The sequence below is a fragment of the Arachis ipaensis genome, chromosome B10 (genome assembly GCF_059453495.1).
Source record: "Arachis ipaensis isolate K30076 ecotype BB chromosome B10, ASM5945349v1, whole genome shotgun sequence".
NCBI classification, from domain to species: Eukaryota; Viridiplantae; Streptophyta; class Magnoliopsida; order Fabales; family Fabaceae; genus Arachis; species Arachis ipaensis.
In genome coordinates this window covers 1,563,433-1,581,887 of record NC_142435.1, presented here as the reverse complement: position 1 = coordinate 1,581,887, position 18,455 = coordinate 1,563,433, and the positions used below count along the sequence as shown (strand labels likewise).

At 31.3% G+C, this 18,455-nt stretch overlaps 2 protein-coding genes across 2 annotated transcripts; both read left to right on the top strand.

The window, feature by feature from the left end:
• Positions 1 to 331: 331 nt before the first annotated feature.
• LOC107622440 (large ribosomal subunit protein eL20) lies at positions 332 to 2,112 on the top strand. Its single transcript, XM_016324320.3, has 4 exons — positions 332 to 557; positions 639 to 754; positions 878 to 941; positions 1,608 to 2,112. The coding sequence occupies exons 1-4, from the start codon at positions 543 to 545 to the stop codon at positions 1,947 to 1,949; spliced, it is 537 nt and encodes a 178-aa protein (XP_016179806.1). The 5' UTR covers positions 332 to 542; the 3' UTR covers positions 1,950 to 2,112.
• Positions 2,113 to 11,476: 9,364 nt separating this feature from the next.
• LOC107622439 (zinc finger CCCH domain-containing protein 58) lies at positions 11,477 to 18,235 on the top strand. The gene is made up of 7 exons (XM_016324319.3): positions 11,477 to 12,026; positions 12,212 to 12,357; positions 12,615 to 12,683; positions 12,910 to 13,029; positions 13,160 to 13,474; positions 13,734 to 14,054; positions 17,006 to 18,235. The coding sequence occupies exons 1-7, from the start codon at positions 11,951 to 11,953 to the stop codon at positions 17,414 to 17,416; spliced, it is 1,458 nt and encodes a 485-aa protein (XP_016179805.1). The 5' UTR covers positions 11,477 to 11,950; the 3' UTR covers positions 17,417 to 18,235.
• The last annotated feature ends 220 nt before the right edge of the window (positions 18,236 to 18,455 follow it).

Sequence of the window (18,455 nt, the reverse complement as noted above, 5' to 3'; positions counted from 1 at the left end):
AGCATGTGTTCGTGCTCTTCATAGTTTAGATTCATATATATTTTTTTTATGTGGATACTAAAATGAAGATGGCAAAAATATCTTCTCATGAAAATGTTTTGGTTAAAAGTGTGGTTTATTTATTTAACCACACTTTAAACAAAAACAACACTTTTATAAATATCAAAATCTAACCATACAATCCATCATCCAAGAGTAAAAAAAAAAATATTCACATGAAGACAATTATAAAATCTTCATTGTAGTATTCACCTATTTTTTAAAGGTATTTTAAATTGTGCTGTTTTTGGTAGTGATAAATTTAATATTTAAAAGGGTTTTGTTTCTGGTCACAAAAGAGAAGAAGGCCATTGTTATGAAACAAAAAAAAAACATTTGGGCCTGGAAAACGGTCCAGCGGAGCTCCGAGTCAATGTGTTCTGAATTAGGGTTTCTTGGCGCCTCATATATAAAAAGCCGAAACTAAAACCCCCTTGTTCCTTCGTCTTCCTCACACCACAGCCAGAAAGAGAGTTTCTCGCGTTCATCACGTACTCTCAGAAATGGTTACCTTCAGGGTGAGTCAAAATCGCACTATCTATATTTCGATATCAACGTTGCTCGATTGAGTTGATTTTTGATCCTTTGTTGCTTTGCAGTTCCACCAATACCAGGTCGTCGGGAGGGCTCTCCCTACTGAGTCAGATCAGCACCCTAAGATTTACCGCATGAAGCTCTGGGCTACCAATGAGGTTCGCGCAAAGTCCAAGTTCTGGTAACCTTTCTCTCTCTCTCTCTCTCTGTTCCTCCTATCTAGATTTTTGCATGATTATTTCTCCTGTTAGATTTTTCGGGTTTGGATCATGGTTTAGATCTTTCTCCTGTTGATTTCAATTAGGTATTTTCTGAGGAAGCTCAAGAAAGTTAAGAAGAGCAATGGTCAGGTCCTTGCCATCAATGAGGTAAAATCTCTCTTAGGAGTCAGTGTAAAATGTTCTTAGATGTCGAAACTGGATTAGCTGTTTTTTGGAGGTAGAATCGCTTGTCATTTTGAAAGAGATGTATGATTCTGCTAAAACGTGTTTCTTTATGACTTAAAAATAACCAAGAAAGTTCTCTACTACTGCTTAGGAAAAATATCTTAGTTCCAGATGCTGAATTATTGAGTTATACCAGTTCTTTTTTATGTTAAATGTAGCGAATATATATGTTTTCTTTTTTAACTATTTGCAATGCACAAACATTGCAAAATTATCCTTTGATTGCCTTTATATCTCAAAAATGCATGTAAGGATGTTGATCCCTTGAAATCTTTATGCTCATCCACTGTAGGGCATGCATTTCTGATGAACAGAATTTTTGATGTGTTACATTATTTACATCTATGGTGGTAGGATACTTCCACTAGGTTTCATAGGTTCAAATTCCTGTTTTTATAACCTCTCATATACAATGAAGCTTAGATCATTGTTATTGCAATATATAAAATGTACTCTTTGAAAGATGTATGCTACTTCTAGATGTAATTTTCCGAAAGTGGAAACACACCTATTAGCAATGGCCTGTTTATTGTTCAGTCTTTGTTGCATTAAGTATATGTGTGTGTTAATCATCTTTTTGTTCTACAGATTTTTGAGAAGAACCCAACCAAGATCAACAACTATGGTATCTGGTTGCGCTATCAAAGTCGGACAGGGTACCACAATATGTATAAGGAGTATCGTGACACCACTCTAAATGGTGCTGTTGAGGCGATGTACAATGAGATGGCTTCTCGCCACAGGGTTAGGTTCCCCTGCATTCAAATTATCAAGACTGCCACCATTCCAGCTAAGCTTTGCAAGAGGGAGAGCACCAAACAATTCCACAACTCCAAGATTAAGTTCCCATTGGTCTTCAAGAAGATTAGGCCACCAACAAGGAAGCTAAAGACCACATACAAGGCCAAGAAGCCTAACTTGTTTATGTAATGTGGGTGACAAACGAGTTTACAAACTATTCTAGTATTTTATTACCAGATTTTGTTTAAGAAGATTTAAAACTATTGTTGGATTCAAATCTTTTATGTTATTTTGTTGGACGTGATCTTTTTTGATTATTGAGTAGAATCAAGCAAGTATATATTGCTGTCTATGGTACCACTTGCATGAAATTTATTCGATCTCAAGCCTTAAAGAAATTTCTCATACTTCTTTTAGTTTTGGTTTGGTATTTGGAGTCGGAAAGTTTCCTTTGCTTAAAAGTTAATAGCTCTCATAGCCTTCAAGGGATTTTTGTGAAGAGAAGTTTTTGTTGCATTAATATCCGAATTAGTTCCAAACGTTTTTATATTAAGTATTAACCACATTACTCAGATTATTTAATTAGCCCTAGAGTCCCCAAAGCCCAAAGATTACGTGCACCATGCGTGCATTCACCATAGAAAATGCGCGATATTGGTCCTCCTCAGGCCTCACCCCGAAGTCCCAAATGCAGAAACCACGTCGTGTCCCCACTGTTAGTATTGCAACTGTTAGTATTGCAAGTGTGAGGAGTGTATGGAGTTAGTCCCACATCAAAAAAAGTAAGGAAGAGTGAGGAGTTTATAAGATGAGAGACCCACTAACTTGACACCTTAATGTTTTAAGTTGGATGTAAGTTGTGTTTTTTATTAGTGTCTTTTTTCCTGGAGTGTGCCACCTTACGCTGGACAGTTGAATATCGATCACAAATTCACAATGCTACTTTGTGGCAACAATGTGATGATATCTTTTTCCCTTAATTCATCGCATGGGGTTTTGGGCCAATTAAACTGCCCGGGGACTCTACCAATACCATGCACTGTAATCGATACCAATATCATTTTTTTGGGTGATCTTAGAAATATCAATTGAAGTGTACATAGCCTAATTTTTTGAGTTATGGAAGTTTAAAATGTGTTATATTCAATTATGGAAAAATGGTGTGTTTTCTATGAATACGGAGATAAATTTTTTTTAAAAATTGAAATTCACAAATTTTTGGAAACAAAACTTAGGGTCAAATTTGAGATAATAGAGAAATCTGAGTCTCAGATTTGCGTGGACTGAGATTTTTTTTTAAAGAATAAGCAAATCGATAGGTTAGTTTTGGGAAAAAAAATTATAAACCACAAATCTGACTCTCAGATTTGTATTTTTAAAAAAAAAAAATTTTAAACCACAAAACTGTGTGCCTCAGATTTATAATTATCCATAAAAAAAAAAAAAAAAACACACCAACTTTTCACATTATTTAAAAACATCACCATAATCTCAATAATAAAAATAAAAAGTGGTGTACATATGGTTTTTATTTATACAATTATTAACTTTGTTCCCTTCTTTGTGTAATGGCATGGTATGTATGAGCATGACAGATGGCACACGTCATATGGCCATGACTTCCTTTACAATTTCAACACATGAAATGCCAATGTCAACCAACCCCACCTTTTGAATTTGTGATAGGATCCGTCCCCATCTTTTGAATTTTCACTTCTGCCGAATATCAATCTAATCTGTTATCAACTATTCAACTACCTTGTGTTGGAGATGGTAGTGCCCATGGATTAACATTTTATTTATAGTAATACTCTTTCTAAGCTCCTTTTTTTTATATTAAAAAAGTTTATACAAATTAAAAACCCTCCCATTTCATCAACTTTTAAAAGTTTTCTATCCAAAGAACTATCATTGGCCTTAAAGTATATTTAATTAGCTTGAAAACACAGGTGAAGATAGGGTAGTAATTAGGTTTAGGCCTGGTCTTGCTCCTCTAACATTCTGATTCTGTTGGTACCTTCAAAAATGCATATTTATTTCAAGCATGCACGCTTTTTCATCGTTTTGTTTTATGTTACTGCTCTTCCATTCATTGACTGCACTACTGCTTCTAAGGGGGGTGAATAATCAGTTTAGCAGTCACAACAGTAATAATGATCTCTTCATTTTCATCTATGCTGCTTCTTGCATTTTTGCTCTTTATCTTTCATTTCACACCTTCTGAGCTAACAAGTAAGAATTTTAGCTGCCAATAATTAGTTACTTTGCTCTTCCTTGCTTTCTTTAATATGGGACTAACTTCAACACTCCTCAAACTTGAAAACTAACAGTTTCTTGTTGAGAAATAATGTATTCATTAATAACTGCTTTTTCTTTTGCTGAACCATTTTTGTTATGTTTCTTTAATTTTCTTTTTGCAACGTAATCATTCAAGTTTTGATCTTTGCTCATAATGTAATAATGATCACTGTAACTTCAATAGTGGAGTCCTAAACCTTTTTCTTATCCTTAACTTTGCTTTTAGACTACAAATTTGGCATTATTAAGATTTGTTTTTTAGTAACTGATTAACTATTATCAGATCATTTCAATTTTCAACTAGTGATTATTAGCACACCATTTTTTGTGAATGTGAACTAAATTAATGGACCAAGTTGTTTGAAATATATAACTGCCTGCTGTTATGTGTCGTCTATCTCAAATTTGCTGTTGTCTCTTAATTTTAGAAATAAATATTATTTTAGAAATAAATAATATATTATATTATATTATATTATATTTAAATTTTAATGTCGCAACAACAAATATAGGCTGATTAATTTAGATATGCCATGCATGTGTGTTATGCATTGATATGGATGATGGGAGTGCTATACATAGATGTGGGACAACTTTTGACTGAAATATAATGCAAGAAATCGGACCATCCAAAAAAAAATGGGTTACCAAATCGGATAGTCCAATTGTAAAGGTGAAAAAATTTAAATTTTACAGTTAACTAATCGGACCGTCCGATTAGTTTTTGTTTTTTTTTTTGTAAAAAAAAACGGATCCTCCAATTAGAGTTTTTAACTTTTTTATTTTTTTATAAAATGAAAACAGACCGTTCGTATTTTTCTCTTCAACTTCCTTGGTCCGAATTGTGTTTTCCTAATATCACATGCAGGTAAGACTCCTGTGCACTCCATAACGCTGCAATACACCACCCCAAATATCGGTCGACGGTTCCAATAAATTATTTTTTGATGGAGTTACACCATAAAATGTTAATAATATTAATACTTACTCTAATATTTTGGAATAAAATACGGTTTACACCAATACGTTTATACTGTTTATGATGCCACAAATACAAATAGTATAGCCGAATCACATTTTCAAAGAAAGTCAAAATTAGAACACTAGAAATAATATACACAGAAAGTCAGAAACGTTATTCTCTGTCCGAAATAAAGAATTTCGCGCTAGAAAAGGATAAAATAATAATTAAAAAGAAAACTCCAAAAAGAAGTTTGTAATAGGCTAATAGCATTAGGCCATATTTTTTCACACACGTGTTTTTAGAGGAGAAAGTGCTCTTTTCACTAAAAGGTAGGTCGCAACTCGCAAGAGTGCTTTCTCTCAGCCAAGTAACCAACCACTTCCATCCTCATTTACCCATCACTCAATTTTTTTACCGTAATTTTTTTAATTTAATAATATATATAAAAAATATAGAATACAATTAAATTCAATTACAGATTTAACAATAAATTCGTCAAATAAAAAAATATCATCAGATTCAATTTTTCAATAATAAATTTACAAATAATAATTGAAAAAAAAATTGGTACGATTATTACGATCAAATTTAAAAAAAAAAATCCAACTATAAAGTAATTAAATAAAAGTATCTTTTTGATTACAGGATGTGTATTACCGACAAATTTTTTTAATGGTAAATCTGCTGATAAAATTGATCCTATTCAATTTTGCAAACATCTTCTCTTCCATATTTATCGGTAAAAGAGAGAGAAAGATTAATAAAAAGAATGAGAAAAAAATTTGTTAATTTTGGATGAAAAAATTAATTTTAATTGTAATAAAAAATATTCCGTGATATATTTTAATTTGTCAAATTACTAATATAAAATACAAAATATAAATTATATATAGAATGGAAAGGATAGAGAGAAACAGAAAAAGAAAGAAATGTAAATAAGAGAATGTAAGAAGAGGGTTTACTAATTTTTGGAGAAAAATATTTTTTTTCAATTTTAATAAGAGTGTCATGTGACACATTTTGGTTATTAATTTAGTTAATAATATATAATATAGCTATATTTAAAGTTTAATTTTAATTTAATTTGAATGCCATTAGAGAATGTTATGTTGTATATTTTAGTTGTGAAATTTGTAATTAGTCATTGATAATGATATATATGAAAGATAGAAAGAGTGAAAGAATGGGAGAGATAAATAAAAGGAGAAAGAAGAGGGAAAACTCTTTAATTTTTGAGAAAAATATTTGATTTCAATTGTATTAAAGAATTGACATATGACACATTTTAGTTGTCAAATTAGTAATATATAATAAATTATTCGAAAATTTATATAAATGATAGTACTGTTACAGTTGCTTGAGTATTTGATACAAGTTATTTGTTAGAATTTTGAGTTTTAATGACCTTAATGTTAGTTTTATGTTGTGGTTAGTTCACATTATGCTTGTGATTTGTTGTGTGTTGTTTCTTTGGTTTGTCTATAAAACATATTCTAGTATTACAATTGATCCGAGGTGCATTGCAAATTATATATATATGTGACACATTTTTTTTAGTCTAGACTAGTATTTTGCTGTTGTATTTTTTATTATTGTTGTGTTGTTGCATTTTTTATTATCTTATTGTTTCACTATTTAGTCTTTTAAGAATTCAAGTGTGTGTTATATTTTTTATTATTGTTTTTTTTAATGAATGATATGTTTTTTGAACTTGTTTGTGAATTATAGATAAATTTTAAGAAATTATAAAATTTTAAATTTTGTTAGTTTAAAAATTATTAAATTTAGATATTTAAAATTATATACTCAATTTTTAAATAAATTGTTTAAAAAAAATTTAAGTTTACCGTCGAATTTAACGGAAAAAATTTTGAAGGTAAAAAGCTTTAGAATTTTGCCAATTAAAAATTTATATTCACCGGTAATTAACAATGGACGAAAAAATTTGTCAATAGACAATTATCGACGAGATGTATACCATCAGATTTATTCTGCTACTAACTCCAACGGTAAACAAGTTATCAACGGATTTTTTTAGTAAATTCACCGGTGAATCCGACGGTATCCGAAGACTTTTTTATAGTATACATTTAAATATTGATGGCTAACTCATGGCCAAATATAATAACTTCTAATTTCTAATAGGCCTCTAGTATTTCTCAAAACACATCATTTAGGTATAAATGACACATGAATTTTCGATGAATGGCACGAGAATTTTTGGCGAATGACATCGATATTTTTTGTAGATAAACAAAGATATTCAAAGGACCACAAGTTCAAAATCGACTTAGTCAACAAACAAAATATATTCAAATGTGTTTTAGATTCAAAAGACACGTTAAATTATTACAAATGACACATAAATGACTACATTTCTTATCAATAATAATAGAGAGACAACAATCTAAAATTATTTTGTTTAACTTGACATCTATAATTTCATGTATATAACATCTAAAATTACATACTTATTACATCTAATATTTTTATTTATTTCAAAGTAATTAATAAATGTAAAATAAGACTACTTTAGGTTGGTTTGTATTGTCTCCGACACATTTTCGATATCTTATATATTAATTTAAATCACACATGAATGACTAGATCTCTCGAGTTCAATACCACTCAATCAGTTCAATGATAAGAAAAATTAGTTAAGAAAATTTCTATGCCATAGTTAAAAAATTTCGATGTCAAAATTAAGAAACTTCTTAGATCACGATTAAAAAATTTTGGTGCTATTTCTAATAAATTTTATATAATTCAAAACTCTCATTCCTCATCTGTTTTATCATCGTCGTCGTCATCATTTTTCTTCTTCTTGTGTTACTGTTAAAAAAATTCGATGTTATTTTTTTGATAAATTTTGCACAATTTAGAACTCTTTCTTCTATTCTTCTTTATCATTATCATCTTCTTTTTTTTTTTTAATATTCTCTTTCTTATTTCACCTTCTCATAATTCAATACCACCCCACTAGTTCAATGATAAAAAAATTACACCGTTTAGATAAAAATGACACAATTAAAAAATTTCTATGTTACGGTTAAAAAATTTCGGTATCAAAATTAATAAATTTTTTGTATCACAATTAAAAAATTTTGATGTTATTTTTTAATAAATTCTACACAATTCAAAGTTCATCTTCATCATTATCATCATCACCATCGTCGTCATCGTCATCATCTTTCTTTTTCTTCTTCTTTCATATTCTCATAGTTCTTGTTTCATCATTTTAACAAGAACCTGTATCACAATTAAAACTTTTGATACTATTTTTTGATAAATTCTACATAACTCAAAATTTTTTCTCTTCCTCTTCATCTTTATCATCATTATTTTCTTTTTTTTATTTCACCTTTTCATATTTTTTTGTTTTATCCTATTAATAAAAATAGAAATAAAAAAAATTAAACAAAAAAAATAGGTAATACTATAAAATTATCCAAAAGAGAGAAAGAAAAGAAAAAAAAATGTACATCAGCAATAAAAAAATAATGAAAAAATAAGCAGAAAATAAAAAATAAAAAAAGAATTGCATAATTTATATGTTTGTTGTGTGAATTATTTTTGTTAAATTTAAACTAACTTAATTAGATTTAGTTGACGAAAATGTTTAGATATGTAACGGAACAAACCGTTAATTAATAATCGGCAACAAAACTTAACTAAGTTTGGTATGATTTAAGTTAAAAGTAGTGGCCATTTTATGGGATGCATAAATGAACTTACATGCTCTACATTAATTTATTAAATCCGTAACATATGAAAATTAATAATCAGAGTGAATTATTATAAAGAAACAGTGTGTGAAGAGGGTATAGTTAGGAGTTAGGTTGGGAAGTTTGCATAACCGAACTGAAAGTTTTTTGTGTCTGATCTGTTTAGGAGAAAAAGATCCCATAATCCTCGTCACACAGTGAATTCATGTGACCTTTTTACCACTTTTAAGGAAGATCCTCTTTTATATGCCACGCGTAGCCAACACCGTCTGTCTGATCTCATGCTCTCCTTTTGGCCTATGCTGTCATCACCTCATGCCCACACCAACACAACACTATTACATAATAAGTTAATAACAACTTAATTAATTATTAACTAATCTGCCCATTATTTGTTTCCAATTTAACTACTATAACACCACAAGCGAAAGGACAGCTCTGTCATGTCATAGAAATAAATGATATCAATATTTTTTTTTTCTCAATTATTGTAAAGTATAATTTTTAAATTAAAAAAAATATTAAATAATATAAAATCTTAGTTAATAATATCGATTAAAATAAAAAAATTAGAAAGATGTATTCTTGTATCTTATAAACTGTTTGTTTGTAGATATACGATGCTAAAACATAAATAGTGAAATATAAAATTATATTTAATATATAAAATATAAATATAAATATTATATTTAAAGATATTAAATTAATATAATTTATATTTTTAACATAATATTATTTTTTATTATTTTTATTATTTTTTATAATTATATATATTTTTAAAATTCTTATATAAAATAAATTAAATTTTTATAATTTATTTTTTATATTTAATTTATTATTAAATAAAATATAAAAATACTAATTTTTATATTTTTTTTTACATCTTGTTTTTAATACAATGTATTATCTTACCAAATGCAGCCATAATGTTGTTGTCTAGTAAGTAATAACTCTTACTAGTCAATGAATAATAGCTTAAATGGCATAGTCTTTACATATTTAATTAAGAGGTTGCGGATTCGAGTCTCATATCTTTGGTAAAAAAAAAAAAAAAAAAAAGCAGTAACTGTTACTAGGAGAAATTTAAGGGCACTTTAGCCTTCTCAAAATTTCATTCTTTTTTCTTTTTATCTTTTTTTTTTTTCTTTTCCCATCTGTCTCTCCCCAAAAATTCTGACACTAGCTTAGCTTGTTACATCACGGCACCCATTCAGCCAATCCAAAACACACACCGAGTTTCAACAAAATTTCCATTCTAAAAATTTAAGAGAAGATGTTAGTTATTTAGCATTTTTTAAATCAAATTATATTGGATTAAAATAATAAATAAAACAAATTTATTTATTTATAATTTTATTCTATTTATAGTGGATTAAAATAGCAAATATTATTTTCTATAAAAAAATAAATTATTAAAATAATATCTAATAGTTTATACTATTAAAAAATACGAAAAACTTAAATAATTTAAAAGGTGACAAAAAATAATAATAAAACTCAATTTTTCAGAAGTGTGAACTACCAAATAACATTGATATATTGGAAATAATTTATCTATTTTATTCATTTTTTTGAATCTTTGAATAATTATTTGGAAGTTACATACAAAATATCATATCAAAATTAAATATTTAAACCATTTTATTTTTTTAAAATATCTAGTCATTCGCAAAAACAAATAAAAAAAAATTCACTTAACATAAAATTATTAAATCTAATGATAAAAATATCTCATTTTACAATAATAATTATAAAAAATCGTTTTAATATGACCTTTAAAGCCTTTTGAAAATATATATTGAATATTTGATTATTTTTATCACATTTTAAATCTTTTAAATTTAAAAATTTTTTAAATTTATTTAGCACTCATATCTTTTGAGATTATTGTTTTTAACAATATAAATTTCTGATATTATTTTGATATTTTATCCTAATTATTATTAATTCATAATCTTGGATTTATGTTCTAAATATGAAAAATTGATGCCAAAAACTTTTATCTTCTATGATATTTTTGTTAATTAGAAATAAATAATTCTAGCAGGAAAAAACTGAAATTTTATAAAAGAAAATAATACGAGTTGAATTCAATCTTTTTTAATAAATTTAATAGGATGATTTGGTGAGTTCGACCGATTTTACTATTCATATATAATTCTCTTAACTAAATTAAAATGTAAAATAGTATAATATTTTAAATAAATTCTTATCAAATTTTAGTCACTAAACCACTCTTTAAATTTTTATTTGCTGGACAAATAAATTTTTATATCAAATTGTTTGTTTATATGAAAAATCTAATAGAATATTTTAAAATTATTAGAAACTATTATATTTTTATTAAATAACAATAGAGACTGATTTATTTTTTTAATCAAAATTTAATATAAAGATTGATTATATCTAATAAAACAAAAAACTCAAAATAATTTTTATGATTAAAATTTGTTAAAAATTAAATTATCCGATTAAAAAAATTTTGAAAATTAATTTGGGAAATTAACAAAAAAATGATATTAATAGTTTCGGTGGTAAAAAGTATAAGGTGGAAACTCAGGTAAAGTTGACTTCACGTGAAGTTGATACTTGAGAATCGTTAGATGATTTGACTGATTTAACTAAATTTTCATCAAACGGCTCTTAAGTATCAACTTCACGTGAAGTCGATCTCACCTGAGTTTTCACCAAAGTATAATAATATCGTGGAAGTGTGTTGGCGGGTGCATATAAATAAAAGCAACCAACAAACTCACAGACCAAAAAGAAGCCCCCCTTTCACACACACTCAGAGTAAAGAGCATAATAATCAGCATATACAAAGAAAGATCGAAAACACAAAAACGCTTTGAAACTGAAGGAGAGTGAGGAAAAAAATAAAAATAAAAAATATATATATATAGAGAGAGAGAAATATAGAGAGAGAGGGAGAGAGGAACCAACCTACCTTAGTAGTTGTTAGAAGAAGCAGCAGTTCAAGTCGCTGTCTCTGTGTGTGTGTGAGAAAGAGAGTGTGTGTGTGTGAGAGAGAGAGAGAGATGAGAGAGAGAGAGAGAGCACTCAAGAAAATCTAACCCCATTTTTTCTCTCTCTACTTTCTCTCTCTAGAATCTGCACTCTGGAGCAGGGGAACACACCCCATTTCATCGGAAGAACCTTTTCATTCTCTGTTCCATCAGCTCCGGTTTCCTTGTGTCCGCGCAATGGAGCGGTACGGCCGGTCCAGCGAGGGTTCCCGGTCTGATCCATCGCCGGAGTGGACCGGAACTGGCCTCGAAGGTATGATATTATATTTGATATAATGCCCCAACCGCTCTGTTCTTTTCATTTTTGTTCCTAAAATAAAATATGAAAATCGTTTCCCTTTTTGCCCAAAGTTTGTGGCTTTCTGCGATTGTGATTTGTGTTATAGGAGAATGTGGGGTGTTGTGAAGTGTGTCTGATCCTGATTTTGAAAAATGCAGAGCCGGTGTGGCAAATGGGATTGGGTGCTGCAGAGGAATCTTATCCCCAAAGGCCTGATGAGGCTGATTGTATCTACTATTTGAGGACTGGATTCTGTGGCTATGGTTCCCGCTGCCGTTTCAACCATCCCCGTGACCGTGCCGCGGTAAAATTTATCGTTCGTTTGATTTTTAAGTTTGTGGAGGGTTTTTTGTTGTGTTATTTTTGCGCTTGATGTGATCATCAGTTTTTCTTAGTGTAGTTTGATTTGATATTGGCTATGATCAGTGTGATAGTGTTGAATCAAAAGGCTTTTCGTTTGAGGGGTTCTCCTTTGAATCACTATTTTTTTTTAATCAATTGAACTCTGAGATTGATATATTTGGAGTGATCTAATGATTTGGTGATATGTGAATGTTTCAGGCTGTTGGTGCTGCTGCTAGGACTGGAGGAGGGGAGTATCCAGAGCGAATTGGCCAGCCTTTGTGCCAGGTGCTTAATATGGTTCTGCTTATACTTTTGATATGCATTGAATTATTCCCTTTGACAATTGACCCCTGTGATTCCTTGTTTTATATGAAATGATGTGCTCTGTGGTAATCTATAATTCTATTATATGTTGAGGATAGAATAAGCTTGAATTTCTGTTTTGACTCATCTTTGTAGTTTAAGTTTCCTTTTGTGTGTTGATTATATCTGCTGATGCTTAAAAATGCAGTATTACATGAAGACAGGGTCATGCAAATTTGGTTCTTCCTGCAAGTACAATCATCCTAGGCAGGCTGGAGGCTCTGCTAGCCCTGTGTCACTAAATTATTATGGTTATCCATTGCGACCGGTCTGTATTGATATATATATATTCTGCATAGAATATTATTATTATTATGTGAACCTTGGTTCTCATTTTTAGTCATAGGTCATGTCATATGGGCTTACTTTGAACTGACATTTTCAATTTTTTTTGACAGGGTGAGAAAGAATGTTCCTATTATGTGAAAACTGGGAGATGCAAGTTTGGTGGAACTTGTAAATTCCATCATCCCCAGCCTGCTGGCATCCAAGTTCCAGCATCATCACTGGTTCCTCCAGTTTCACCTTTACCTGTACCAGTACCTTCACCGTTATATCAATCTGTACAGCCTCCATCTGGTCCTTCATCTCAACAAATTGGTGTACTGGTTGCAAGACCACCGCTTTTACCTGGTTCACTAGTCCACAGCCCTTACGGTCCTGTGGTTCTGTCCCCTGCCATGGTCCCTTTTTCTGGCTGGGGTCCATATCAGGTAGGCTAAGCATTTCTTGTCAACTCTTTTTCAGGTTATACTTGCATTTGTTTACAAAAAATACATTTGAAGTTTGTGTGGTCTATTTGGATGTGCTTTTGAAAAAAATAAAAATTGAATAAAAAAATAATTTGCTTCTGTGTTTTCTGAGAAGAAAATAGACGGCAGCCTTGGCTTTATAGTACATTTTAGAAGGTTATCTGAATATATCATCTATCTGCATTGGTTGAAGCTGTTGACTGTTGAGCTCTTTGCACAGGCTCCTGCAGCAAGCCCCGTCCTTCCTTCTAGTACTCCATCTAATGTTGGGTCAGCACAGCTTTATGGGATAACTCAGGTGCCTTCATCACCAGCTGCCTATGCTGGACCTTATCAACCTTCCGGTTCTTCTCTTGGTCTTTCAGGCAGTAGTCAGAAAGAGCAGTCATTGCCAGAAAGGCCTGATCAGCCAGAATGTCAGCATTACTTAAAGACAGGGGAGTGTAAATTCGGTCCATTATGTAGGTATCACCATCCACCAGACATGAGTGCACCGAAAGGGAATGTAATTCTTAGTCCTGCTGGCCTTCCGTTACGTCCGGTAATTGTTACCTCTGAACTTCTTTGCACTTAATATTGAGCTATGAATGATACATATTTTGTCTTCCCATTTCTACCTTGTAGAGAAAAAAAAAACATGGCTTTCTCATTGATCCATCTTAATGTTTAGGCCAGATTGACTTATAATAATTTTGTTTCAAATAGCTCTATGTAGGATTTGAAACATGGTTTATTGAACCTGAGATTTAGTTTTGATTTTATCATAGAAAAGAATGTCCCAATAGGAGCAATTCTCCCTTGTTCTTGTTCTTTGATTAATATTTTAAGCTAAAGTTTGCATGAAATAGTGTTGACAAGGCTTTATTGTTGTTGTTGTTGTTGTTGTTTGCATGAAATAGTGAGCTTTTACCATTGTAGTATCTTGTTTAATGCATTTATGTTGGGTTAAAATAGTAGGAATTTAGTGAATAGTAAGAATTTGATGATCTTGACTAAGGAACCTTTAAAATAGTAGGAAGATGGTTTGCCAAGATTCCTGTTCCTCCATTTTCATGGAAGTGGTTCAGTTAAGTATATGGAATGATGTTACAACTGCCTTCTGTATGAGTGTTTTAATCATAAGGTTGGGTATCTTTAAACTATTATGGCTTTATTCTATTGGGGATTCTTCTAACAAAAGTTTAAAGCATGAACATAAACTTTTGGTTTAGGAGTGCCACTTTGGGATTGGTTTTACCGTTAATGAGTGGAATTCCCTTGATGTCGTCTTAGGTGTGCATCTTGTTTCTTTCTGTCATGATACCACTTCTCTCAAAAATTTAAACTGAAAAGAGGAGATACATGAATGATTATATCTCTAATACGCCTTCTCACACAAGGGTCTCTTGGATTTACATGACGTTTTTTGCATAAGCTTTCTTTTCTCTTTTTATTTTTCTTATGCTATTTTTTTTCTCTTTTGGGAGATAACAAGGATCAAACTTTAGATTTCAGTTATAAAAGCTCTGGTATCATGTCATGATACCACTTCTCCCAAAAGCTTAAAGGAGGAGGCACATGAATGATTATCTAACACTTTCTTTAGGTGTATACTCGATAAATATTAAGATCTGATCAATTGACTGTATCGAAGGGTTAAGTTCTCTTAGCATATCACCTAGAAGAAATGGAATGGAGCAGCATCTGGATAGGATGGAGTAATAGCTTTAGTTCTCTACTAAGCTTTATGGATTGTCGAATATGTGGATATGTTATTGTGTACTTTAAACTGTTGAAAAGTTATTCTGTACTATAAATGTTTGAAACTTATTGACACTTTTTAAGTATGTTTATATTACATTTAAATGCAATGCTTCTCTGACTTGTTTCTACTGCATAATTTTTAGGGATTTCTCCCATTAATGTATTGTTCATGAAGGGATATTTTAATCCCAATGTACTCCCTAAGGTAATTTATTTAGTCCTGCATATTAAAGTTGGACCTGCTACCATTAATGAGTTTTTGTATTCCATGTATATACTTTTTCGTCCAATGCACACCTTTTTTTTTTTGTAAAATATGGGAGTTCATTTTTGGTATCATATTTTGTTTAAATCATCATGAAGAGAGGAAAGTTAAATGGAAGATTTTGTCTTTCATGTTAAATATTATTTCCTCTTTCGGTAGCATGCATGATTGCATGCCCTTGTACCAAAATTTATGAACTCTTGTGTTTCATGAAAAAAATATTGGCATTGATTACTGGTAATGTTTTTTAAGATTTACAAGATTTCAGCATATGGACATTGACATATAGTTTTTTTTTTTCTTTTTTTTTTCCCGCTTATCAAAGTATATGAATAGAATTTTAATAACATATATAAATGTGGCTGAGTAGGTACTGGCTATTGAAGTTCACTCAGGTGACTTGAACTTGTCAGAGGGTATAACAACTTGGGTGTATTTGTTATGATTGATATGTGTTACTAATTGCACCACAACCACAACCACTATCACCTCCTTGATCCTCAACTTCACTAACAGCAAATGTCCCTCTGTCATCATCATCTTTCCCCTCTAACTGCTCCAAAACTGCATCTGTCACCTTTGATATCCAATGTCTACTCATGATCAAAGTTTTAGTTGATATCACATGAAGTCCTGAATCCATTGAAATCTGTGCTTTGCCATCTCTGACACAGTGATTCTGGTTGGTGTGCGTGATCTAGGTAATATAATAATGAATGAGAGAGGAGGTGGGGGAGGGATGAGCTCTTCAGAATTTAGAGAGAAGGGGGTCACTGAAATATAGGGTTGGGAGTAGGGGTTGGGCCGTTGGGGCATGCGAAAAGTGCAGCTAGTTTGGACTTAGCATCTATAATTCACCCTTGAAATATTACTTCTCCAAATGCTATTTTTTGCCCCATCCTGTCTTTTATTTATTTATTTATTTCTGTAATACCAAAAGAAGCCTAGAACTTATGATTGAGTGTTTGAGCATTCATATTAATTATTTACTTAGTTTGTCTGCCTGAATCTGATTCATATCATGGGGTGCCTCTTGGGTTAAATATGAAAAACTTATGCATGCTTTATTTGGTCTGTGCACATCAGTTGCTCAGTCATTAACATTTCCTTGAAAAGTTGGGCATAGGAGCCTTGTGTTGTGTGATTATTCTAGAGATGGTCTCATGCTTTGTCATCTGTTTTGTCTTAGTTCTTCCCATTGTAGCTTAATTATTCAATGCCCAAACTGTCTGTGGTTAGATTTTATGTCTCCTTTGGATTAGAAGCACTTCCAATTCTCCATATTATAGACAGATGGCTGTGGTTCAAGAAAAGTATTTAATTTCTTAATTTTTTTTTGTTTGTTTTTGTTTTTCATTTAACATTCCTTGGTTTGAACTAGCACTTGGTGATGATAGGTTCGTCTGTTCATTTAAAGTATTTTTAAAAATATTTATTTGACTGCATTCTTGATTGTCAAGCATCCAATCTTTGTGTTTGATCAGGGGGCATCACCTTGCACACATTACACACAGCGTGGAGTATGTAAGTTCGGTTCTGCATGCAGATTTGATCATCCTATGGGATCATTGAGTTATAGTCCATCCACATCATCCCTGGCTGACATGCCGGTTGCACCCTATCCTGTTGGTTCTTCGGTTGGTACACTTGCTCTGTCATCTTCAACATCAGAGTTGCGGCCCGAGCTCACCTTAGGATCCATCAAGGAGTCTGTTTCATCTCGGATACCATCTTCAATGAACACATTAACCGGATCAGTCGGCTTGACTTTGTCAACGGGTGAACCTGTTTCTCAATCAAGCAGTCAACCATCTGCTCAGAGTTCCAGTACATCAGCAGCTGCTGATACTGCCACAACTAGTACTGTCTCTTGCACCACCTCAAGCTCGAGCTAAGCAATGTGAATGCATACCTCATCCTTACCCCTTTTTTATATCTAAATTCTTCAACTGGACATCATTTTCAACGAGGTCCTCAGATACATTCTTATTTTTTGGTTATCCCAGTTCCAGATTCAGGTCTAGCACATGTCTATCCAATTACCTTCATGTTCATATAAACTTTTTGTGGCCATCCCATTGAACTTGAATAAGCCATGGCCAACCTTGAGAATTTCATCAAAAAACCATACAGTCAAGTTGCTTTTGAATAACACCAAAAGAATCTGCAAGACCATCCACATCTCCAGTTTCTCTGAAGTTTGTTGTGCTCATTTATGCTTCTAATCTTTTGTTATCAGAAAAATTTTCTCCAGAATTAAATTGACCACATGTTTATTTCTCTTCGGCCAAACCCCTTTTCGAATTCAATATCATCTTTTGGTTCAGCTTCGGAAAGCCTTGTTCAGTCTTATTCCCAACTTGTGTCTAGGGTTTGCTGTGAAGAGCGGTAATCAGGAGATAAAATGAGGCTTCACATTGCTCTCTTATATGGTTTTGATGTTGTAAGAATCAAAAGCTTGACTTGGTACTTAAATTTATTACAGAATACATATATATGAAGAAAACACATAAATTGACACCTGAGTGTGCAATAACCTTTCTTTTCTCTTTTAATATTGGTTTACTTGATCAAAGCTTTGATCAGGTAATTTTTCAGAGGGGTTCCTTTTTTTTTTTTTGGTTTTTTCACCCCCTTCCACCCTTGACTGAATATTTTGATATTTGTAAGATGATTGTATTATAAATACAGTACCACTTTGCTTAAGTAGAAAAGGTAACATGCAGCATGATGCACAACATCCAATGGAATTATGAGACAAATGAAATGCATATCTTCATTGGACAAGTTACCTGCGCGATCATTAGATAGGTAAGAGTAGCCATTTTGTTCAGGGACAGGGCTATGATGCACCGGGATAAATATGATATATCATGCATTAAGGATAAATATGATATATCATGCATTAAATATAACAGGGTAAAGTATACTTTT